The sequence below is a fragment of the Salvelinus alpinus genome, chromosome 22 (genome assembly GCF_045679555.1).
Source record: "Salvelinus alpinus chromosome 22, SLU_Salpinus.1, whole genome shotgun sequence".
Classification (NCBI taxonomy): Eukaryota; Metazoa; Chordata; class Actinopteri; order Salmoniformes; family Salmonidae; genus Salvelinus; species Salvelinus alpinus.
Genome location: NC_092107.1, coordinates 10743477 through 10769708, shown reverse-complemented (window position 1 = coordinate 10769708; position 26232 = coordinate 10743477). Strand labels below are relative to the sequence as shown.

At 43.5% G+C, this 26232-nt stretch overlaps 1 protein-coding gene across 1 annotated transcript; it reads left to right on the top strand.

The window, feature by feature from the left end:
• The first annotated feature begins 25 nt into the window (after window positions 1–25).
• LOC139549700 (tyrosine-protein kinase BAZ1B-like) lies at window positions 26–26232 on the top strand. The gene is made up of 20 exons (XM_071360379.1): window positions 26–812; window positions 2170–2286; window positions 3141–3285; window positions 3446–3665; window positions 5275–5396; window positions 5674–5871; window positions 7332–7505; window positions 7668–9198; window positions 10259–10397; window positions 10632–10777; window positions 13528–13642; window positions 13797–13895; window positions 14600–14780; window positions 15031–15216; window positions 15850–15997; window positions 19074–19221; window positions 19518–19636; window positions 22392–22525; window positions 23088–23194; window positions 23498–26232. Exons 1-20 carry the CDS (start codon window positions 694–696, stop codon window positions 24099–24101), a joined length of 4752 nt encoding a protein of 1583 aa, XP_071216480.1. The 5' UTR covers window positions 26–693; the 3' UTR covers window positions 24102–26232.

Here is a 26232-nt window from a genome sequence, read left to right as displayed (position 1 = left end):
AATCGAAAGAGAGAGGGGTGGGATAAATCTATACGACGCTGTTTGCCTTCTGGGGAAACTGAGTTTTGGGGTTGTGCAGTATTTTGCCGGGCGGAAACTCCCGCCATTTTTTCAACCCAGTAATTAATCTCTTGCATATTCAATTAAGTTATTACAACCCTTTACTATCATTGTAACAACTTAAACTTTCAAGGACGGACACTGCGAGTCTAAAAAAAAAAATCGCTCCATGAGAGAAGGCCTAGTCTTTGGAGACCGGAGTGGAGAGCGCGCCAGACCCCCTGACGAGAACCTCCGCTGTTGCCGCGAGTTCGAGAATCCTGTCAGCTCGCCTCTCCATCCTCCTTTGGGACAAGCTAGTAGAAGTTTCTCCGGATAGCCTACCCGAAGAGTCCATTATCATTGCACATTTTTAAACAGATGTTTTTGTAAAGTTTGTGTTGATAAACAATGACACAACTACCGGCGAACAGAACAAGGATGCGATTTGACTGCTAGCAAGAAGTGCTGTGTTATTGTTTGCGAGGATTTAGCCGACTTGTTAGGTTAGCTAGCTAGATGCTACACGTTGAATGCTCCTGGAATATTTTTGGATACTTGACTACATGCTAAGGCCATATTGTCATATTTTGCGTGGTTTTGTGGTAGGAGTTTTATTTTTTAAGACGTCATCGCTGCCGTTTCGTATTCAGGATGGCACCACTGCTGGGCCGGAAACCCTACCCGCTGGTTAAGCCGCTAGCCGAGCCGCCAGGCCCAGAGGAGGAGGTCTACATCATCGAACACACCAAGGAGGCCTTCAGGAACAAAGAGTATCCTTTCACATTATGGCAAAGCCGACTCAGTTCGCCAGCTAGCTAACTGACTGTCAAAGCAAAACCATTATGCACACTTATCGGAACATCGAGTTTTGTGTCAGTGTTTTAAATGTTGTTCAGCTTCTGAATATTAATAATAGCTAAATAGCTAATGTTAGCTATGTCGAATTTGTTGTGCTTCTTTTGGATTGTTTTCCCTATCGTAATATGCCCACAGTCACTCACTGTTATTTCGTAGTCAAAGTTGTGCTCTCTTTAAAACTAGTTAACTGTTAACTAGACAAACCGTAACGTTAACTAAGTACTACTAAAGTTACTAATATTACTTGAGAATTGCGCTATCTAGCTGATCTATGCATAACTGGTTTGGGTGATTCTCACGGTCTCTGAGTTTGTCATGCCGTCTCGGTGGCGCGTTTACTAGCATGGCTAGCTAACTTTACAGGGTAGACTGAAGAACAAGCAGATTATATCACGTCAGTTCTGACACTAGCTCATGATCAAATCGGACGGATTTGACTTGCAGATCAAACTGTAAAGTTTGAGTTGTTGGAAATACAACGGTTGTAATATGACTTGTAAGAAAAGGCAAACGTGTTCGTGACATGAATCAATTTCCAATCAAGTGTAGCCGGTGCATGGCCGCCAGGCATGCCCGATTGATATACTAATGCATCGTTCAGGTGGCTCAGCGGTGTAATAAAAATGCAGTTCAATGCATTGTTTTGAGGTCCCCTAGCCTTACTACCAATAGATACAGAAGTATGTTGGTGCCCCACGTGAGTTTGACATGTATTGCTCCTTGAGGCTGCATAACTCACTAGGCCAACATCCCCACATTTGTCTGTCTAGTCTAAAGGTACAGTACACTGACCTTATCTGATAAACAGCAAATTACGAGCCACCTGTAAACAAACCCTAATACTACTACTATCCCAGTGCAAAGCACCATCAACCCAAACGTTTGTGCTCTGCATTTTGTCAGTCAGTGCAATATAATAAGTAAAGTTTGTACTGCTTAACATCTAGTTATAGATGCCAAAGTCCTAATGATATCAGGATGTGATATAACACATTGCTTAGTCCCTACAGAGAGGAAGACTTGTCAGATTTAGTTTCAGCTGGAGCACAGTTTTTCTGGGGATTATCCTGCACTTTGGCTCTGTTATGAAAGGATCCAGAATGTATGCTTGGTGTGGGACGTCCCTCGCATCCGGCCTTTTAATTATTGAGATCAATTGCTCCTAACATGATTCATTAATTATGAATGGGGGGTCTCTCTGGGTATGCCGTAGAGCTAACTGAGTCAAGTGACTAAGTGGATGTTGTTATCCTGATGAAATGGCTACAGCGAGTATGAGGCGCGCCTGCAGAGATACGCCGAACGCATCTGGACATGCAAGAGCACCGGCAGCAACCAGCTCACACACAAGGAGGCCTGGGAGGAGGAGCAAGAAGTCACTGAACTGTGAGTAACAAGCAAGTCTAACTTGAGCGACATTACGACCGCTAACAAATGCTCTGTTTCAAAAGAAATATAAATCATCATTACATGCAGAGGGTAAAAAGATCAGTGCAGCTGATCCAGTTGAAGGTGACATGATTTACAGCTGTGTTATTGGATGTTCCCCGCGCGCCTCCTTCCTTTCTATTTGCAGGACGTATGGATTGAGTCATCCTTGAATCTAGTGATAAGAGTGTGGCCTGGTTTAGAAACAACCCCTAGGCACTTGTGTGCATCTGAAGGGATTGGATTAGGGATTGTTTATAGACAAGGTCTAGGTTCTCTCATTTGATACGTGTCCAGATTGGCTGCTGTTGCATTGAGCGCTGCGCTGTGGGAGGACATTAAGCTTTGAGTTCTGTGTGTACACGAATGACCTCAGAGCAGTGCCACAGCCAGGCTGTGCTCCTCCGGCACCCTCATGGCAGTCCAGGCAGGATCAGCAGCCGTATTTAAAGATGTCTATTTATACCAGGCAGGGAAGCCAGGGTTTGAATTGGCTCCCCCTGTTGGAGAAGTGTTTGTGTACAGATAGGACAGGCATTGGTGGTCCTAGCAGTCTGTGTTTCATTGAGGCATGTTCATTTGTAATTATTCCTTGGATTGGACTGCTCCATGCATGTTTATGAATTATGGAAAGCAGGTGACTCGATTAGTGAAATAGCAATAGTCACACTAAGCCATCATCTGTCAAAATTATTTGAGTGAAAGTGCACCAATAAACCCAAATCAGTTAACATAAGAAGACTGTTTATTGCTGGCATTTTCTATTGAGTTTTAGATAAATGAGATGTTTGACATGAGTTATTTATTTCCAGGCTTCAAGAAGAGTACCCGCTATGGTTCGAGAAGCCAGTCCTGGAGATGGTTCACCACAACACGGTCTCCCTGGACAAGCTGGTGGACCAGGCCTGGGTGGAGATCCTCACCAAGTACGCCGTAGACGAGGAGTGTGACTTTCTGGTGATGTTCTTTTATTTTGGTCGAATGCTGTGGATGTTTGTTTTCATGTGGTGAGATAGTAGTCAATGAAGGTGGAAGAAATACTGTTAATGGAAAATATGTTGATAGAAAATGAAATTGCTTTTTAGCCCCCTTCACCTATTCATTTTGTTTTTTTAAGGTGGGGAAGGAAAAGAGTTTGCGGGTTAAGGTCGTGAAGATACACCCGCTTGAGGGGAACGCTGAGGGGGAGACGTCAGAGAAGAAGCTAGAGGGAGCCTGCGACTCTCCTTCCAGCGACAAGGAGAATGCCAGCCAGGAGAACCAGAAGAAGGAACAACAGCTGCCCAGAGAGGAGGAGAGCCCCAGGGAGACTAGGGAAAGCAGGCGAGAGAGCCTCAGTGAGTACAGCACCTATGGGACATGTTGTGCTAACAAATACAATTATTAGATTTTGTGTAACCTACACCAAAATCCACCACAGTAGGTGTGTGAACGTTTAAACTAAATTGGGATCCTTGAAGTTAAGGAAAATCCCGACCCATTTTTAGTTTTTTTCCCAACAAAATGTTAATTGCAGTGCAGTTACAGTGGTGTAAGGTAAAAAAATATTTTTTGGGGGGGGTTATCTGTACTTTACTATTTATATTTTTGACTGATTTTACTTCACTACATTCCTTAAGAAAATATTGTACTTTTTACTCCATACATCTACCTTGACACCCAAAGGTACTCGTTACACTTTGAATGCTTAGCAGGACAGGAATATAGTCAAATTCACGCACTTATCATTCGAACATCCCTGGTTATCTCTACTGCCTCTGATCTGGCGGACTCACTAAACATACATGCTTCGTTTTGTAAATGATGTCTGAATGTTGGAGTATGCCCGTGGCTTTCCCCTCAATTAAAAAAACAAGAAAATGGTTGCATCTGGTTTGCTTAATATAAGGAATTTGAAATAAAAGTATATTTGGGTTACTTTTATGTGAAATAAAACATTTTATTAAGGTTTCTTTACTTTTACTCAAGTATGACAGTTTGGTTCTTTTTCCACCATTGTGCAGTTATCACAAAACCTATTATTTTCTGTGTTATAGCCATAACTAGACGATAGGCTATAAAGGCCTGGGGAAAGTTGTGTAATTTTAAAGGTAGACTCAGCGGCATGAAGTAGATGCGGAAAGTAAACAGCATAGTGGGTCAATTTATGCAACAACTAAGAGTTTGAGCGCAAGGGTCTACTTCTCCACTGTTCTTGGAAGCACGGCAACTAATCAGTCTCCTCCATTACAAAAATGCTTAGTCTTAGAAGTCGATTCCGCTCGAAAATGGGGGTTGACGTGCAAGCAGTCAAGGAATCAATTATTTTGGTGTCGACTCGCCACCACTAAGTCATCGTCGTTAAGTTGGGGGGGGGGGGAATGGCAGAGAGAGGCAAGTGACAGCAACAAAGTCTTGTATGGCAATACTTTGAGGAGGTAATGTAAACTTTGCGAGGTGGAATTAAGGTAAAGTAATGGTAGTACAGGTGCAATGCTTAACTATCTGAAAGAGACGGACCATGAGACACAAACTGCTTTCTTAGTTTTAAAGGAAAAATATTTTTTATATATATATATGAATACAATGCAAAAAATAAAAAACATGTCAGTTTAAACCATGTGTCAAACTCATTCCATTAAGGGCCGAGTGACTGCGGGTTTTCACTCCTCCCTTGTTACTTGATTGATTGAATTTAAGGTCACTGATTAGTAAAGCAACTTCCCTCAACTGGTTGTCTAGGTCTTAATTGAAACCAAAAACCATCACTTTTGACACATCCCTAAAATACAGCACATGGAGCTTTAAGATGTGTGCTAGTTCAGAGGCTGCAGTTTTTACATATTAAAGAGATTTGTCAAATGGACAAATTTGTACATGTAAAAATAGCATAGAATCCACACAGGCCTGATCCCCAAAAATTCACATGCGTGTAAAAAAATATACTGTGTGCTTGTTTGTCATTAGGTGACCGAGCACGGCGCTCGCCCAGGAAAACTCCCACCGCTATGAAGGAGGAGAAGAAGAGATGGGTGATGCCAAAGTTCCTGCCACACAAGTATGACGTGAAGCTGATCAGCGAGGATAAGGTTGGTGTCCTCTCCACTGCTTTAAAATGTCCATGGTTCACTTCCGGCCATCAAGTGCACATGTTTTATGTAACTGGGTCGTGTTCATTGGTTACACAATGGGGGAAAAAGGGATTGGAACATGAAGGGGCTACCTAAACTTGTCGAATACGAAATGCACATTTTTGTTTTCCGTTACCAAATAGATTTAAAATGTTTTCCATTGCATGCTGTAATCAACACAACACTGGGGTCTATGTATGTAATTTATATACATTTTTTAACGCTACACAAACAGGTCATCAGTGATGTCCCAGTGGACAGCCTCTTCCGGACTGAGCGCCCTCCAACCAAGGAGATCATGCGCTACTTCATCCGCCACTATGCACTCCGGCTTGGGATGGGAGAGACGGCCCCCTGGGTGGTGGAGGATGAACTGGTGAAGAAGTTCAACTTGCCCAGCAAATTCAGCGACTTCCTCCTGGATCCACACAAGGTAAACCTAGATTTATATGGGGTTTTAACTTTATTTTTTGTCCAAAAACCTCCACATAATCTCCTGTTGATATAGGAGCTCTGGATTATGTGATGGACGTGTAGATAAAATACAACAGTGAGACAAAACGGCGTCATACTTTGCCGTTAGAAAGTATTCATACCCCTTGACTTATTCTACTTTTTGTTCTTACAGCCTGAATTGAAATATAAAATGTATTTAAAATTTACCCTTCTACACACAATACCCCATAATGACAGTGAAAACATGTTTTTAGAGGTTTTTGCTAATTTATTGAAAATTAATTACAGAAATATCTCATTTTTAAATTAGTTTTCACACCCCCTGAGTCGATACTTTGTAGAAGAACGTTTGGCAGCGACTATAGCTGAGAGTCTTTCTGGGTACGTCTCTAAGAGCTTTCCACACCTGGATTGTGCCCATTTCTTATTTTGTAAATTCTTCAAGCTCTGTCGAATTGGTTGTTGATCATTGCTAGACAACAATATTCAGGTCTTGCCATAGATTTTCAAGTAGATTTAAGTCAACTAAATTGTTCACTCAGGAACATTCCCTGTCTTCTTGGTGAGCAGTTCCAGTGTAGATTTGGCCTTGTGTTTTAGGTTATTGTCCTACTGAAAGGTGAATTAATCTCCCAGTGTCTGGTGGAAAGCAGACTGAATCTCAAAAGATTTTGCCTGTGGTTAACTCCAATCTGTCTATTTATTTTTATCCTGAAACTCTCCCCAGTCCTTAAAGATTACAAGCATACCCATAACATGATGTAGCCGCTGCTATGCTTGCAAATATGGAGAGGCTTACTCAGTAATATGTTTGGGGAAAATCCAGTACTTTTCTATTCAGGACAAAAAAGTGAATTGCTTTGTCAAATTTTTTGCAGTGTTACTTCAGTGCCTTGTTGCAAACAGGATGCATGTTTTGGAATATATATATTTTTTGCACAGGCTTCCTTTTCACTCTGTCAATTACGTTAGTATTTTGGAGCAACTACAATATTGATCTATCCTCAGTGTTCTCCATTGATTGGCCTCATAGAGAAATCCATGACCGGTTTCCTTCCTCTTGAACAACTGAGTTGGGAAGGATGCCTTTATCTTCGTAGTGATATGTATTGATACACCATGAAAAAGTGTAATTAATGACTTCATCATGGTCAAAGGGATATTCGATGTCTGCTTTTTTTTTATACCCATCTACCAATAGGTGCCCTCCCTGGTCTTTGTGGTTGAATCTGTTTGAAATTTACTGCTCGACTGAGGGACCTTACAGATTGTGTGTGTGGGGTACAGAGATGAGGTAGTCATTTAAAAAATGTTCAACACTATTATTTCAGAGTCCATGCTACTTAAGTCAAGGGGTATGAATACTTTCTGAAGGCACTGTTTTTATATAATATTTGTTTTTTAAATATGTGACTAATAGTTTTGTTTGCCTTTTAGTTTTTCACAGAGAATCCAGTCTCAGCCAAGCGCAAGAGCCTGAGCTCAACAGAGGGCAAACCCAGTAAGAAGCTGAAGACCTCGAACACCCCGGGAGGAGGGAATTCGGGGAACGAGAAGAAAAATGATTCTCTCGGCATGCCTCTGAGCCCTACAATCTGGGGCCACATGCAGGTTTCTCAAATTTTATACATGCTGATGTAATCTCATTTGCACATATCTTTAGCTGGCTTAGTGGTTTTCTAAAGAATCAGAGGATTTGTTAAATGTTCAATTGAATTTGCATATTTAGTCTTGCAATGGATTGAATCAATAAAGCATCCATTTATATTGTAGATGAAAATGAATGGCTCGCCTCTGAAGGTAAAGAACTCCGGTACCCCCAAGAAAAGAGAGGGTGGGGCTTCTGTACTCTCCTCCCCCAAATCCAGCAAAAAACCTGGAGACAAGAAATCTGCTACTGGCAAAAAGACCCCCGGCAAGAGCGGCCAGAAGGCATCATTCAAAAAGGATGAAAAGGGTGGAGGCGCCAAGAAGCCCAAGATGAAGCAAATGACTCTGTTGGACTTGGCCAAGAGCCCTCATTCCGCTGGAAGCCCCAAGAAGAGAGCCCGGAGCACCGGCCCAGGCACCCCCAAGCTTGGCAAGCCCCTGCACCCCATGGCCCTGCACCTGCTGCGCTACTACAAGGAGCACAAGGGCAAGGAGGACAAGAGGAACGCCATGTCCTGTCTTATATCCAAGGCGGCCAAGGCCCTCTCGTCTGAGGACCGGGGCCGGCTTCCTGAGGAGCTCTGCGATCTTGTCCTGAAGCGCTGGGAGCTGCTGGAGCACAAGAAGAAATGGGCGGCCATGAGCGAGGAGGAGAAGCGGGACGTGATGAGGAAGAAGCGTGAGGAGATCAAGGAGAAGCTCCGGGAGAAGACTAAGGAGCGTCGGGAGAAGGAGCTGCAGGTGCGCCGTGAGCAGCAGCGCCGCTATGAGGACCTGGAAATCGAGGGCGGCAAGGCACTGCCTGTCTTCAAGCTGGTCGACATGCCAGAGGGCCTGCCCAACTCCCTGTTCGGAGACGTGGCCATGGTGGCGGACTTCCTCAACTGCTACGCGGGCCTGCTAATGCCCGATGACCAGTACCCGGTGACGGCAGTGGCCTTGATGGAGGCTCTGGCCGGGGAGAAGGCAGGTTTCCTCTACCTGAACCGTGTGCTGGTGGTGCTGCTGCAGACCCTGCTGCAGGACGAGCTGGCCGAGGGCTACAGCGAGCTGGACATGCCCCTGTCGGAGATCCCCCTCACCCTCCACTCTGTCTCTGAGCTGGTGCGCCTGTGCCTGCGGCCGTGCGACGCCCACGGCGATGACTCGGGCCAGGGCTCCGGGGGGGATGATTGGGGCACCCTAGGGGGCTTCGACCAGGTGGTAAGTAGCGAGTTCCTTGAGCGGCTGGAGTTGGTGGAGGTGTTTGAGTTGACGTCGACGGAGAAGGCCAGCCTGCTGGTGGCACTGTCTCACCGCATCCTCATGACCTACTCGGTGGAGGACCACGTGGACTCCATGCAGCAGCGCTCGGCCGAGCTGTGGAAGGAGAGGCTGGCCTCGCTCAAGGAGGTCAACGACCGCAAGCGGGCTGAGAAGCAACGGCGCAAGGAACAAGCTGATGTCAAAGTCGAGGAGGCTGCCAGTGGTGACTCGCCGTCAGCCGCCACCAAGGTGGAGAAGAAGAAAGAGGGTAGCACCAAGAAAGAGGTGAAGGTGAAAGCAGAGTCGGTGGCCGCGGAGCCGGAAGACATGATCAGTACGGTTAAGAGTAGGAGGCTGATGTCCATCCAGGCCAAGAAGGAAAAGGAGGAGCATGACAGACAGAACAAAGGTAAGGACAGCTGGACATGTTGTAGATCATTAGACTGGGCCAGTTTTCCTTATGTCACGTGGTGAGGAAATACTCCTATCAGTAGGCAACAGTAAACATGTCGTCCCCACGAATGATGCAGCGCCCCTTTGAGCCAATCAGTGTAATTTTGAAAATGCCAGGTCTCTATGGCAAGACACATCATTCACTCAAGTTTTGTCAAAATTCGGCCAGTGGTGTTGAGTTTGTGTGGGTTAGCTAGACTCCTGTGCCAGAGCATGTGTGCCAAATTTAATCACTGAGTCAAACAGATCAAGAAATAGAAATGTGTTCATTATAGCGCCACCGTGTGGTCGATATGAATGTTCTTGCATATGTTGTTTCTTGAGTGTTTTCAACATGTGTACCAAATGTTGTTACAATATGAATATCTTTGACGGATTTATATGCATTTGTGCCAGACCACGCACACATTAAAGTTTATTGGTCAATAGCGGACATGTTTTTAGGTACTAGTCTGGAAAATATTGCGTTGAGACCTTTGTCCATAGATGCCACATATCAAGTTTCATGCAAATTGGTAATTCGGTGCCAGGAGAGTAGCGGGGAACTCTTTTTGAATTCATAAAAAAAAAAAAAATGGTGGAAATTTCATCATGTCTGACCTTATGAGTCTCTGAGGCAAATATGTTCCTTATGAGGAGAGGGACCTATGTTCCAAATGTCATGATTGTAGATCAAACGGTGAGGGGCTTGACCTTTCAAAGTTTGCATTTTCAATCTGTTACAGCGCCATTATCTGGCCAATCTGTAATTTTGTAAATGCCAGATCTCTATTGTAAGACTCATCTTCAACACAAGTTTAGTTAAAATCGGGCCAATGCTGTCTGAGGTCTCGTGTGACTAACGTATTAACAGACGGAGACAGATCCACAGTCCTCTCTGCGATTTTCATTGTGGGGGGCAATTAGAAAGAATAAGATGGCTATGGTTGAGTCCATAGTTGCTTAGGTGATTTATGCAATGGGAATGCTCTGTTATGAATGAGTGCCGGCTCAAATTCTGTTTTGTCTCCCCTCAGAGCGCATGGAGAAAGAGGCAGAGGAGGAGCGTGTCCGCAAGCAGAAGGCTGCAGCGGAGAGGGCCTTCCAGGACGGCATCACCAAAGCCAAACTGGTGCTGAGGAGAATCCCACTGGGAACTGATCGAAACCATAACAGGTCAGCACACACACTTCAATGGTTCACAATATGTTTAGGTGTTCTATTTACAGTTGACTCTTGATACATGCACATAGTGCTCTGGTTTGGGGCATGCATCCTCAACGGTCCCAAGACGTTGGATATATAAGGAATCGACAACTATGTAAACCGTTTTACACATACAGTTGATTCAGGTCACTGTTGGTTTATATTACCATCGGTATTGACCCGCCAACTCTGTCTGTGTGTTAGGTACTGGCTGTTTTCTGATGTTGTGCCTGGCCTGTACATAGAGAAGGGCTGGGTGCACGACAGCATTGACTACAGTTACACCCTCCCCCTGGAAGAGGCTACAGTCGAGCCTGAGGACGAGGAGGCTACCAAAGAGGAGACTGATGGTAAGTTAGTACACTGTCATCACAGCTGAGAGTCTGCAAACCTTAGTACTAGTACACCTTATCCTCTTCACTAGCTATGTTTAGTGCCTCATGTCCCAGAAGAGTAAAGACATATAATTGATATATATAGCTGTGAGCACATGACAGAAAGGACACACAAGATCAGTTGAATAACAAAACAAGCACTCGATCATGTAGGAACTATTTTATGTGGAATCATGAGTCTAAATACAAACTGGAGTGAATCTGACGAATGGTTCATGAGGAGAAGATGAGTGCAGATTTTGAGCATTAGCGTTACATATGCAAAGAATGAGTTGCAATAGTTTCCTTGTTTTAGATGTCAATACGAAATTCAGTGGGGTTTATCTTAAGGACATCCATGATAGCGATGACAAGTTGATGGTCCAATGTGGAGTGGATATACACTGGTTTTAAATGGACACATCAAATAACTTAGCCATCTTTTGACCATTTCCGTAGTTTTTCTCAAACTATGATAAGACTTGTACCATGTAATTTGGTTCTATTGGTCATGAGAAAAAGATTTTGGTAGTATTTTTAGCTCCCAGGATATGTGCTAATTTGCATCTACTGGTATAGTGTGGCAATCTTTGAATACATCAACTTTATTTTATTAAACTCTTTAGACTATTGTGATGAGTCAAAAGACCAAAATTTGAGTAAATCTGACGTAGTCCCTGAGATTTTTTTTAATGATTATTTTGAGCATTAGCGTTACATAGTCAAAAGGTGAATTGTTAATAGTTTCCTTATTTCTTAAGATATCAGTGCCAAACTTAGTTTCAAGTTGATAGGCCATTGTGGAGTGGATTTACGAAGGATTTCAATGGACACGTAAAATCTGCTTTCCTTATTTATTAATGACTCAGCCATCTCTTAACCTAAGTCAAAGTCGGGGTGTGTGGTCGACCTCATCTCTGCGCTCACATCCAACCTGGATCGATGTTTTGTTTTAATGCAGACAAGAGCACTAAATCCAGCTACACACAGATATGAGCTGGCAAAGGGTGCCATAGGTTTTATGGTCAAATCATGACTTCAGTGATCTTTAGGTCAGAAAGTATGAGTTCTAGAAAGAGGCCTGAGATTCTGAGGTGGGTGGCTGTTCAAAACAATTTTTCCTAGTCTGAGCTCATTTTTTTACATGTTCCCAGCTGTCTTGAACACCCTGAAGTTGGAGATTTCCGAGTTTTGAACGCGGCATTAATGCTCAAAATGAGACGGCAGGGTATTCTCTTTGAGTCAGGAGCCTAAACGCCTGCATGCTTGTTTTCAGTTCGTTCAGTTTCCCAAATATGTCTGTTACGTAAGCAAGGAGACACATTTTATTTTCATAGAAAGTCACCAAAGTTATTTTTTTTAATATATCCATTGTGAGTGACAATGGTTCCTCTCAATGTGAAAAATCTCCCAGGACCCCATTTTTATATCAGGTGACTCCTAGTTTGGGAATCGCTGTCTTAACTTAGTTTGAGAAAAGCTAAGGGATTGGTTATGTCATGAAAATCATGGAAAAGTAATGGAATATTTTTTTAGTTTTTCATCAACTTCTCCGTTGCTCACAGAGAGATTATGGTCGACATTGCAGCAGCAGTTAGGCCTATATATAGCCTATAAAATATGATAGAGAACAGACTAACTAGGTAGCCAATTAAAAATGTATATTGTACCCTGTAGTTAACTGTTTAGCTGTTGTTAGCATGTATGTTTTCGTCATTTTCCCAAAAACTTTCCGACGCTTGTGAATAAGGCCATATAAAGTTGATTAATTTAAACCATTATTTTTTACAACACACAATTCACTTCGCCATTGTATTAGTTGGGATTTGGTTCAATTGTGATGAATCAAAAATAATAATTTGCGAATCGCGAACAGTAAATAATAGGGTGTTAAAAAGATTAGCTGTAGCTTTTCTTTTGGATTATGTGGCTTCAACTTGTTTTGTAAATACTTCCAGTTGATTTGGGCATCCAATGTATGGGACATGACAAATCAATAGATGCTAGTTAGCCTGTTAACCAACCAACGGGGGGTTGGTTGGTTGGTTAAGTGCCTTGCACAACGACAGGAGATGCTACATGGGATCAGAGAGCAGCCTCTGTGTCAATACCACATTACACATACTTTTTTAATACGCAGAAGTTATGAAATTCCGTCTGTCAAAAATGTGTATGAACCCTGAAGTTAAGAGAGGCCTACGTACTGAATTTGAGTTTTTATTCTTCAAAATTTCCAAAATGGAGGAAAATCGACCTGAGTGAACTTATGGGCCCTTGAGGCAAATTTTGTTCAGCATGTAAAAGACGCCTACATACAAAGTTTAGTCTCTAGGTCAAACAGGGCGACTGATATGAGGTTTTAAGTGAGACCGCTTATAACAGTACCATTCTTTTCTAAATTACTCATGGCCCTGTAGTTTCTGTATGGCAACTTAGGAAGAAAAAAAATTGCGTTATTTGACCATGTCAAGAAAGAAATAAGAATTCAGAGAATAACACAATAATCACGACTTCTGTGAAACCTATAATATAATTTCTTGATATTATTAGTTGTAGTAGTTGCAGCGTTAAACCTGGGTCGTATTCATTAGGTCACACCGTAGAAAACCTAGTGCAACAGGAAAAACAAAAATAAGCTATTCTTATTGGTCAAGTTCAGAGAGTCCCTCACTTTCTTTGCCTTTGTGCCTACTGAACACGACCCTGTTCTGTTTCTGATCCTGCAGATGTCGAGGAGGACGGTGGCAGTCTAGATGGTGCTCTAAGCGAGGGAGCCCATCAGGGGGCGCTAGCCGCCGTCTGCATCGAGACCACCACTCCCAACCAGGGACAGAACCTCTGGTAAGAAACTCACTGACAGATGATCATTGGTTGACTTGATAACTAAACAGATTTGTCGTTCAATAACAATGTTTAAACGATACTTACACCAGAGAGCAGATGATTATATTTGTGCTATGATATACTATGTGTTTACACCACGCTTGTGTTGAAGGTTTGTGTGTGATGCTCCACGGGAACTCGATGACCTGGTGGAGAGCCTCCACGCGCAGGGTGTGAGAGAGAGTGAGCTGAAGACCAAGCTGCAAGTCAGGTGAGGAGACATTTGCCTTATATTCTACATACCGAGCCACTGCCTGTTCACCCCGCTATCAACCAGAAGGTGAGGTCAGTACAGGTGCATCAAAGCGGGGACCGAGAGACTGAAAAACAGCTTCTATCTCAAGGCCATCAGACTGTTAAACAGCCATCACTAACATTAAGTGGCTGCTGCCAACATACTGACTCAACTCCAGCCACTTTAATAATAAAAAATTGGATGTAATAAATGTATCTCTAGCCACTTTAAACAATGCCACTTTATATAATGGTTACATACCCTACATTACTCATATGTATGTACTGTACTCTATACCATATACTGCATCTTACCTATGCCGTTCGGCCATTGCTCATCCATATATTTTTTTGTACATATTCTTATTAATTCCTTTACACTTGTGTTTATAAGGTAGTTGTTGTGAAATTGTTAGATACTACTGCATGGTCGGAACTAGAAGCACAAGCATTTCACTACACCCGCATTAACATCTGCTAACCATGTGTGTGACAAATAAAATTTGATTTGACCCTCCACCAATTCATTCACTCACCTAATGACTGCTTTGTGAGCGACGCCACACTTTATCTTGTCCTATTTATGCAAATGGTCCAGCGTTTTTCCTGGTTAGGTCACATGGATCAGGTATATGTGTGTGAGTTAGTGTGACTGACTGACTGGGTGTTGTACGCTGACAGGTACCAGGACATCCTCCACTCTATCAACCTGACCCGCAAGGGGAACCCGGGGCTGAGGAGCTGTGACGGCCACCAGGAGCTGCTTAAGTACCTGCGCAGCGACGTCATCGAGGTGGCCTCGCGCCTCCAGAAGGGAGGCCTGGGCTACATGGACGACAGCATGGATGAGTTTGAGAGAAAGGTAACTATTTATTCATACAATCAGTTGACATGTTTGGAATCAGGAGTTTATCCTGATCACATATCTGGTCAGGTCATATAGGCAGGAGTAAACTAATGGCCATACATATTATTTTGTATCTACAAACCTTTCAAGATTTTCCTCAATGCCCATTTACCTGTATTTGTCTTTGGGCCTTGCACATCCAGCAGAGTATGACCTCTGAACTTGACCATTCCCCTCTGACCCCTGTCTGTCTCTGTGTGTTCAGGTGCGTGACCTGGAGAACCTAAAGGACTTTGGGGAGTGCGTCATCACCCTCCAGGCCTGTGTCATCAAGAAATTCCTGCAGGGCTTCATGGCTCCCAAGCAGAAGAAGAAGAAGAAGCAGGAAGGTGAGGAGAGCAGGAAAACTGAGGAGGTGGATGAGGAGAAGAAGCTGGCGGAGGAGGCACGGGTGAGTAATACCTATTTTAGACAACATGGTATGTTACCTGTAATTTAAAACAAGGCAACCCCTTTTCAAACAGCCCCTTTTTTACCACTTTCTTGGAAGTAGCTCGGGCAGCGGTCTAAGGCACTGAATCTCAGTGCTATAGGTGTCACTATAGTTTGAATCCAGGCTGTATCACAACCGGCCGTGACCTATGGGTCCCGTAGGGCGGTGCACAATTGGCCCTGCGTCGTCTGGGTTTGGCCGGTGTAGGCCATCATTGTATATAAGAATTTGTTCTTAATTAACTCACGCTCCCCAGTTAAATATATATTTTTTTAAATAATCCCTTTTATACATCTCAGTGCGTAACCGGCAATTGGAAGAGGGATGATTAAACCATGGGGCCTGTTTGCAATTCAAACTAGGAAGGTGTTAAACAGTAGTGTTATTGAATTTACTTGCATAAAACAGATATTTTCTCGCAGACCCATTACCAGTTTTTTGGTTACAGGGTCTGAAAATACAGGTTTCATGACTAGGTCTCGAGGTGATGCAGGTGTCAAATAAATGTTTTGAAGTGCACCTTAAACACACTTTTCTGTAAAAATCAATACAATAAAAAAAGTAATTAAAAAAGTTGTAATTTGTCTGCAGGTGGCGACGGCAGTAGAGAAATGGAAGACGGCGATCCGCGAGGCCCAGACCTTTTCCCGGATGCACGTGCTGCTGGGCATGCTGGACGCCTGCATCAAGTGGGACATGTCGGCAGAGAACGCACGCTGCAAGGTGTGCCGCAGGAAAGGTGGGTGATCCTCAACGTCCTGGAGCTGTATGAGGGAGTCCGAAACTGAAGAGGGTATTTTAAAATGGTGTCAATGGAAAGGACCAATTAGTAAGAAACGATTACAGATCGTGTCCTTAAAGTGGATCTAGTTTTAACAAGTCGATCAGAGGTAAATAAAAACTTAAAATAAGGGGGGGGGGGGGGTGTTGGTTGCACATCGTGCCCCAAGGTCTCGTCAAGAAAACCTTTCTCAGTATTGAGTCATCTATACCAGCGTTTCCCGAACTCAGTCCTGGGGGCCCCCAAACAAGTTTTTTGCCTTAGCACTACACAGCTGATTCAAATAATCAAAGCACGCTGATGAGTTGGTTATTTGAATCAGCTGTGTAGTGCTAGGGCTAAAAACAAAATATGCACCCAGGGGGGACCCCAGTACCAAGTTTCGTTAAACCCTGATTTACAATAAAAGCATTTGACTGTCATTTTCTGCCTGTTGGAGATGATCCACCTGAGTAAGGTGCTGTGAAGACTTCGGCTATCCACAAATCACCTTGCATTCCACTAAAGCCGGAGTGTCAATCTGGCCCACGAGGTGGTTTGAGTAAAACAAACCACAGTATAAACAAACATTTTAGGGGTTTGCTGGCCCCTGCACTAAAGGAATCTTTGCAGTAAAAATGAGCAAATCTGTTCATGGCCTTCGAGTCAAACCTCTCGAACAGGCAGAAAGACATGATTGACTAATGTATAGAATCTTTGAATGACTGAAGTGAAGTTGCTATGTGACGTTATCAGCTACAGTTGAAGTCAGAAGTTTACATACACTTAGGTTGGAGTCATTAACTCGTGTTTCATCCACAAATTCCTTGTTTACAAACTACAGTTTTGTCAAGTCGGTTAGGACGTCTACTTTGTGCATGACACAAGTAATTTTTCCAACAATTGTTTACAGACAGATTATTTCACTTATAATTCACTGTATCACAATTCCAATGGGTCAAAAGTTGACTGTGCCTTTTTTAAACAGCTTGGAAAACTCCAGAAAATTATGTCATGGCTTTAGAAGCTTCTGATAGGCTAATTTACATAATTTGAGTCAATTGGAGGTGTACCTGTGGATGTATTTCAAGGCCTACCTTCAAACTCAGTGCCTCTTTGCTTGACATCATAGGAAAATCAAAAGAAATCATCCAAGACCTCAGAAAAAAAAAATTAGACCTCCACAAGTCTGGTTCATCCTTGGGAGCAATTTCCAAACGCCTGAAGGTAGCACGTTCATCTGTACAATCAATAGTACGCAAGTATAAACACCATGGGACCACGCAGCCGTCACCCCGCTCAGGAACGAGGCGCGTTTTGTCTCCTAGAGATGAATGTACTTTGGTGCGAAAAAGTTCAAATCAATCCCAGAACAAAAGCAAAGAACCTTGTGAAGATGCTGGAGGGAACAGGTACACAAGTATCTATATCTACAGTTAAACGAGTCCTATATCGACATAACCTGAAAGGCCGCTCAGCAAGGAAGAAGCCACTGCTCCAAAACCGCCATAAAAAAGCCAGACTATGGTTTGCAACTGCACATGGGGACAAAGATCATACTTTTTGGATAAATATCCTCTGGTCTGATGAAACAAAAATAGAACTGTTTGGCCATAATGACCATTGTTATGTTTGGAGGAAAAAGGGTTATGCTTGCAAGCCGAAGAACACCATCCCAACTGTGAAGCATGGCCGTGGCAGCATCACAGCATGGCCAAAAATTTGTGGGCAGAACTGAAAAAGCGTGTGTGAGCAAGGAGGTCTACAAACCTGACTCAGTTACACCAGCTCTGTCAGGAGGAATGGGCCAAAATGTACCCAACTTATTGTGGGAAGCTTGTGGAAGGCTACCTGAAACATTTGACCCAAGTTAAACAATTTAAAGGCAACGCTACCAAATACTAATTGAGTGTATGTTCCCAGTGGGAATTCATTCCCACTGGGAATGTGATGAAAGAAATAAAAGCTGAAATAAATCATTCTCTCTATTGTTCTTACAAATCCCATTCTTAAAATAAAGTGGTGATCCTAACTGACCTAAGACAGGGAATTTTTACTCGGATTAAATGTCAGGAATTGTTTTAACTCAGGATTATTATTTTTTTTTTTATGTATTTGGCTATGGTGTATGTAAACTTCTGACTTCAACTGTATGTGTTGATCTTTGCTCTAGTAAATGTATTACCTTGATTTTAACCAGTTATGTTATTGGAACCCATTCTCTCTTCCAATAACAGCCTGTACTCTCTCCAGGGACAGGGCTGAGGCCTCCTGTCCTCGTGCTGCGGGACATGGTTAGCCCCAGTCCCAGGCAGGGCAGGTGGATGAGCCCAGAGCAGGGACAGAGTAGTGTCAGACAGGTGCAGGTGTACCACATGCTGTCACACAGCCACACTACAGGTGAACTAGCAGTAAGATACTACAGTATAAGGCCCTGTATAAGTATTGAGGTAATATAATTACTATAAGTAGAAGTACAATACCCAAGGCCCTGTGTGACAACACACTGCTCCCTCCTATCCATGTTGCTGATCTGACATTAGCAGAGATGGTGTAGTGGAAACCTACCCAGTGATTTCAGGTTAGACATGGCTTGTAACCTTATCTTGAACTACACATATTTGGGAATGAGAGACATTATATAGGTTATAAATGATTATGATGAATCCTTGTTTTGGTGGAGATAATGGGTGTGCCCTTATCCCTGAGGATTTGACCAACTGTCTCATTGTAAATTGGGCCCTAGCCAAATGAACTTGGATGTGTGATGGCAGCTTCTTGGCCCAATCCCGTATCATCCCCTACTCCTTGTAGGTGTGGGTCCTGGGTTGTGAGGCATGCAGCGCGGATATGGTTTGTTTGCTCAGTTGTAGGTTTTGCACGCACACTCCATACAGAGAGGCTTCTCCTTATTTAATATTTTACATGAATAACTTTTGCTGGTCTTAGTGACTTTAGACAATTAAATATGTATGTATAGAGTTAATGACAGTGTAGGCCTAAACTATTTACTAAGTCTGCGATGATGATTTTCTCTCCTCCATCCTTCCTTCAGGTGAGGATGACAAGCTCATCCTGTGTGACGACTGCAACAAGGCCTTCCACCTGTTCTGTCTGCGCCCCGCCCTCTACCGCATCCCCCAGGGGGAGTGGCTGTGCCCCGCCTGCCAGCCCGCCGTGCAAAGACGCTGCTCCCGCGGAAGGTAGGGTTCACACGATAACACACAACACCTCACTGGTGGATTAAAGACTTAGCTGTGTCTAAACTTTCTGGTTCTTCGTCAAACATGACAATTAAGCTGTTTCAATCTAAAGGTGGTACTGTAGAAGCCACTTTGAAGATACTCAAGTGTTTTATTATTTTGACTCCAGTGATGAGCCCCCAAATCAGCCCCTAGTTTCAAATGTTCTTCCAAAATTGCGGCGTGTAAAGAAAAGCCTGTTTTGCTATTGGATGAACGCTCTTTAACAGAATGCTGATGGCTACTTGTTGTTCCAGAAACTACAATGAGGACACTGAGGAAGAGGAGGATTCTGAGGACGAAGAGGAGTCTGAATCCGAGGACTCTGATGAAGAGGACAAGGAGGATAATGATTACAAGGCCGTGGGCCACAGCTGTGAGTATTATTGACCCCAGTAGGGACCCTTACTTACCATCACCCAATGTAACAGTACTGAGTCTTGCGAGTCTTGCCAATAGATTTTCAAGTAGATTTAAGTCAAAACTGTAACTTGGCCACTAAGGAACATTCACTGTCTTCTTGGTAAGCAACTCCAGTGTAGATTTGACCTTGTGTTGTAGGTTATTGTCCTGCTGAAAGGTGAATTTCTCTCTCACTGTCTGGTGGAAAGCAGACTGAAGGTTTTCCTCTAGGATTTGCCTGGTCTTAGCTCATTCCATTTCTTTTTATCTTGAAAAACTCCCCAGTCTTTTCAGATATCAAGCATACCATGATGCAACCACCACCATGCTTGAAAATGAGGCAGTTACTTAGTGACGTGTTGGATTTGCGCCAACCATGAGGCTTTTCATTTAGGCCAAACGGTGTATTCTTTTGGTGTGATAATAAAGGATGCATGTTTTGGAATATTTGTATTATGTATATTTGTATTCTTCTTTTCACTCTGTCATTTAGGTCATTATTTCGGAGTCAAATTCACGCTGCTTTATTGGCATGAAAATTGTGTCAATATTGCCAAAGTAACAATGTATACATTGTAATAAAATTATAATAATTAAAATGGTAGCAAATAATAATACAAAAAATAACAACAATATATTAGAAATGTAATCACTACAATGTTGTTGATCCATCCTCAGTTTTCTCCCATCTCAGCCACCTCTGTTTTAAAATCACCTACTGCCTCATGGTGACATCCCTGAGCAGTTTTCTTCCTGTCCTGCAGCTCAGAAGGACGACTATCTTTGATGTGTCTGGGTGGCTTAATACATAATCCTGTGCATAATTATTAACTTGACCATGCTTAAAGAGCTATTTTAAAGTCTGGTTTGTTATTGTTAACCATTTACCAATCACTGCCAGTTTTCATGAGTTGAATCTGTGCTTGAAATTCAGTACATAACCGAGGGACCTTACAGATGTACAGTGCCTTCAGAAAGTATTCCCACCCCTTCTTCCATTTTGTGGTTACAGCCTGAATTTTAAAATTGATTACATTTAGATTTGTCACTGGCCTACACACACAACACCCTATGTCAAAGTGGAATTATGTTTTTAGACATTTTTACAAATGAAAAGCTAAAATGCCTTGAGTCACGTGTTCAGGACTTTGTTATGGCTAGCCTAAATACCTCCAGGAGTAAAAAAATTTTTGCATGGACTCACTCTGTGTTCAATAATAGTGTTTAACAGGATTTTTCTTATGAAAGCATCTCTGTACTCCACACACACAATTATCTGTAATGTCAAGCAGTGAATTTCAACCACAAAGACCAGGGAGAGTTTCCGATGCCTTTCAAAGAAGGGCACCTATTGGAAGGTAGGTAAAAACAAAAAGAAGGTAGACATTGAATATCCCTTTGAGGATGGTGAAGTTATTAATTACACTTTGGATGGTGTATTAATACACCCAGTTACCACAAAGATACAGATGTCCTTCCTAACTCAGTTGCCGTAGAGGAAGGAAACCCCTCAGGGATTTCACCATGAGGCCAATGGTGACTTTCAAACAGTTAGAGTTTAATGGCTGTGATCGGAGAAACTGAGGATGTATCAACATTGTAGTTACTAAATAATACTAACCTAATTGACAGAGTGAAAAGGACGCATGTACAGAATACAAATAGTCCAAAACATGCTTCCTGTTTGCAACAGGGCAGTAATACTTCAAAAAATGGCAAAGCAAGTAACTTTTTGTCCTGAATACAAAGTGTTATGTTTGGGGGAAATACAATACAACACATTACTGAGTACCACTCCATATTTTTGCGCATATTGGTAGCTGCAACATGTTATGGGTATGCTTGTAATTGTTAAGGGCTGGAGTTTTTCAGGATAACCCACAATGTAGTTAATCACAGTCAAAATCCTAGCGGTAAACCTGGGTCAGTCTGCTTTCCACCAGACACTGGGAGATTAATTAACCTGAAACACAAGGCCAAATCTTCACTGGAGTCGCTTACCAAGAAGACAGGGAATGTTCCTGGGTGGACAAGTTAGTTTTGACTTAAAGGGCCTTAGTGGGAAGGGCCTGTCGTGTAGCAGGGGTTTTACATAGATACTAGGGCCCAGACTTTCTCCTACCCTGACCAGAGAGAACTGAACAGGCCGAACAATGTACACGTTTCTATTTTACGGATGCAGAGAAAGATGGGAATGACAGGAATGTGGTGCAGTATTCTGAGCTCATTCTCTCCCCTCTTCATTGTCTGAGTGTCGTCCCCCCTTTTTGATCTGGTGGGCTTTTCACCCCCGGCTTGGCTGACGGTATGTGGCAGAGTGATCCTCTGTGAGTTTAGGCCTGCACGTAAGGTAACCACACACAATTGGGTTTGGAAGACCGGTGGTTATAGTGCTGCCGTAGCAGGTCGGTTTTTACCCTGCAGATCTGGCAACATAACATTGCAAACCAAACCGTGAGCGAGGATTCGGCCCAGTGCATTTTGAGGTCTCTTGACTTCACATAGCTCCCTCCCTCTGAGAAGTTGGGCTTGTTGATGAGCCTAGTCGACCAGAGATCTGTTTTAGGATGTCTATTAAAAGATTTCTTTTTAATCTGAATCTTTCAGCATTTTACTTGTGATTTATAGCTTCATCCCTATTCTTACAGTTCATACAGGTACAACAAATGGCTGATTTTAAATGTTTTTCTGATGGTGTGTATATTTAACTGGACTCTTCTGTTTCCCAGTGAGATCAAGGAAGAAGACAAAGAACTCTAAAGCATTGAAGGCGTCCAGTAAGGCGTCTAAGAAGCACTCTCCCCCCAGTAAACCCAGCAAACAGAGGGCCGCCCCTAGCAGTCCTGCAGACATCGACGAGCTGGTGAGAACACACACACCCTATGGCTCATGGTTAGAAAGACTGGTCTGACCTCCCGAGTGGTGCAGCGGTCTAAGGCGTTAATACAGACCCGGGTTCGATTCCAGGCTGTGTCGCAGCCGGCTCGTGACCGGGAGACCCATGCGGCGGTGCACAATTGGCCCAGCATCGTCCGGGTTAGGGGAAGGTTTGGCCGGCCGGGATGTCCTTGTCCCATCGTTCTCTAGCGACTCCTTGTGGTGGGCCGGCCACATGCACGCTGACACGGTCGCCAGTTGTACGGTGTTTCCTCCGACACATTGGTGCGGCTGGCTTCTGGGTTTAAGCGAGCAGTGTGTCAAGAAGCAGTGCGGCTTGGCAGGGTCGTGTTTCGGAAGACGCATGGCTCTCGACCTTCGCCTCTCCCGAGTCTGCATGGGAGTTCCAGCGATGGGACAAGTCTGTATATACCAAAAAAGTGCAAATAAAATGGACTTTGGTGACTCACGCACTGGTGCAAGCCAGCTTCTATGCAGATAACTTGACCCCTTGCCAACACTAATATGTTGTGTGTGGTTTGCTGCAGGTGCGTCAGAGCTCAAAGGCAGGGGTGCGTCGGCAGGCCCTGGAGCTGGAGAGGAGCGAGGAGATCCTGCAAAAACTGGTCAAATTCCGCTACAGCTGGCCGTTCAGGTGAGACTGATGCACTACTATTCTGTAAGTTAGACTGGCATGCAGTTAAACATTTGTGAAGCTGGGAAATGCCTCCTGAATGTGTTTCAAATATGGCTTGACTAGCACAACTAACTTTGGACTTATACTCCTATCTCAATGTAACAACATACATTGACACTAACTATATAGATATCAGACAGTTGATTAGATGCAGGTTCAGTGTAGGTGTCCATGTGAATTCCATGGAAATAGTATCAAGATATTTAGATCTGAGACAGTAGACCTGACCTCTAACCTCCCCGTCTTCGCTCCTCGCTCCAGAGAGCCGGTGTCAGTAGAGGAGGCGGAGGACTACTTTGACATCATCTCCAGCCCCATGGACTTCCAGACCATGCAGGCCAAGTTCAGCGAGGGCCAGTACCGCCACGCCCAGGACTTCCTGGAGGACGTCAAGCTGGTGTTCTCCAACGCCGAGGAGTACAACCAGAGTGGCTGCTCGGTGCTCTCCTGCATGGCCAAGACGGAGCAGAGCTTCACCCAGCTGCTCCACAAGCTGCTACCCGGCCTTGGCTACCTGCGCCGGCACCAGCGGAAGAGAGTCAGTCGGACCGCTCAGGACGAGGAGGAAGAGGAGACGCCCAAGATTCGGAAGATGCAGAATGGGAAAGGCAAGGTGGGTCGGCCCAGGAAAGCAGTGGTGGAGCAGAGGAGAAAGGAAGCGGAGGCGAGCGAGGAAGAGGGCAGCGTGAAGAGGAAGAGCAAGCGGGCGGCGACCACGTCCAGCCGGCGAGACTACCGAGAGCAAGAGAGTGATGGCGAGGAGGGCGACAACCGGAGAACTCGGCAGCGGGGGGGCCATGGTGGGGATAGTGACGAGGAGAACGGGGCCAGCCACCGACATTCCAAGCGGCAAAAACGTTCATAATGAAGTCCAGGGTGCTTCTTGTGTTTGTCTTTTCAAATTTCTGCCCCTAAAATGAAAACAGAACACCCCTCCCAATTCTGAGGAAATGGGACTCAACTTCTCAGATGGAGTTTTTTGTGTTTTTGGTTATGTTAATATTTTTGAGTAAAAAAGAAACTGATTTATGTTTGTAATGCGATTTAAATATTTGGGGACTTTTTTTCAAACAGACATTTACATCTAAGACGAGAGGATTTGTCAGAGCTCTTTGAGAATTTTTATTTATCCCCCCACACCTTACATTCTGGTCATCCTCCCAGGTTTAAAGTTGTAATTTAGCTTCTGTGCGGCTTGGGCTGTGAGGGATGGGATGTTAACCGTTTTCCAGGAAATACCTAATTTATGTTGATGTACAGTCATCATTCTCTGGTTTTGCTTTTTGACGTGACTAAACACTGGCCTTTGGGCAACCCAGCCGTGCGAGGGCACCAAAGCCCTTGGTGTATATGTCTGAGTTCTTCCTTCAGGCTACGCACCAACTGCCTAGCCATCATTCTGCCTAAGCATTTGAACCATACAGATAATCCAGGTTTTTACATATGCAATTCAGTTTCCTGTGTTGACAATGAAAATACCTATTGTAAAAACAACGGTACATTTTAACCCCCTCTTTCTCCAGAGGACTCTGTTCTTGTTGCAGCAACACATGTTTATCTGCAGTGTCTCATTCCTGGTCCACCGCGTTGCCCGACCTTTCACCTCCAGAATGTCCTCAAATTCAGTAGATGATTCCCCTTAAACTCCGCCCTGTAGTTTTCTCCCTGTAAAGCTAGGGCTGCCTTTTGTTTTCATATACCTACTGTGGTAGGGCTCTACTGTCTCATTGACATTTATAGGCATTTATTATTTTAAACCAGTGTTTAAACCACAAATCCAAGCATAGCCATGGTCTAAATGCATGGAAATGTGTTTTGTTGACTTGAAATGGGATTTTTATGATTTGTTTTGTTGCACATTTTGGCCGAATTTGATTCAAAGGAAGTGTATGAAATACTTGCGAGCGATAACCACTTCCTCCCTCAAAGATTTGTCAGCGGTCATCATTATGCCATGTCATCAATACAAGGTCTGGTTAGGTTCTAGTCCGATGTAGGCGATCTGTGTGAGGGTTCGTGGACCATGAGCCGGGTTGTTCGGTTCAAATCCTTCAGGTTATTATCATTGCTTCAAACTCCTTATTGTGTATGTTTCCATTCATTAGCACCAGGTGGTGCTATACTCCTGCACTTTTAACCAGCATAGTGCAAGTTATGGTCCCTTGAGAACCTCTTGTCTTGTTCATATCCTTTCCTTAAACAACCTCATGCACATTCTACTGTGGAGTAGGTGTTTAAAAAAACTTCCCTCTAGCTAGTGTGTGTACCCTGTACCATAATCGAACCTTGGAGAGCACTAAGGTCCTTGGAGTAATTCTCAGATGGGGTGTTGTGGTATCTATTTACAGAACACCGGTTAGGTAGTCAGACAATGCAGATGTCTTGACTATGACCTGTCCTGTATGTGCAGTTCTATGCAGTATGTTAGTACTTTTCTAACACTACTGTCATTGAATCGTCAAGCCTACGATCTGATTTTAATTTGGTTCTTATCATTTGGGCAGTTTTAAAAAGCGCTTTGAGTTTGTTTGTTTTTTGTACTACTCGAATCTTGTATCTGAGATGATTTGAAATGTAATTGTTGGCTGTTCAATTACATTGAATATTTAGATGGAAGAGCAGATCTAAAGAATTGCAAAAGTGACTGCCCTCCTCAGTAAAATTCCTGTTGTAAATACTTTCTTTCTTTCCGGAGGAACAAAAAAAGTATTTTACACTTTAAAAAAATATATTTATAGTCGCAACTGGGGTCGGGATTGGTTGGACAGGTGTGGGGCTCACAAGTAAAGAACCCCCCCCCCCCCCAATTTTTTTGAAAGGATATGGGTTTGAAGTTTAGATCTCCCCTTTGCTTTGTTTTGAGGTTTATAGTATTTCCCCCAGCCATCACTGCCAATGGTAAACCTGATAGAGAATAGCCAGTGGGGAGGAGTTAGCCATGGGACCGCAGGCTGACATGTTTTCTTTACTTTTTAATAAAACATCATACAATGGTA

What these genes read in the sequence shown, in the direction of transcription:
- LOC139549700 (XM_071360379.1), top strand. Translation starts at nt 694, where the DNA reads ATGGCACCACTGCTGGGCCGGAAACCCTACCCGCTGGTTAAGCCGCTA. An exon ending in GAGGCCTTCAGGAACAAAGA is followed by an intron (nt 813 to 2,169) that starts GTATCCTTTCAC and finishes AAATGGCTACAG; the next exon opens with CGAGTATGAGGCGCGCCTGC. An exon ending in AAGACCAAGCTGCAAGTCAG is followed by an intron (nt 13,896 to 14,599) that starts GTGAGGAGACAT and finishes GTACGCTGACAG; the next exon opens with GTACCAGGACATCCTCCACT.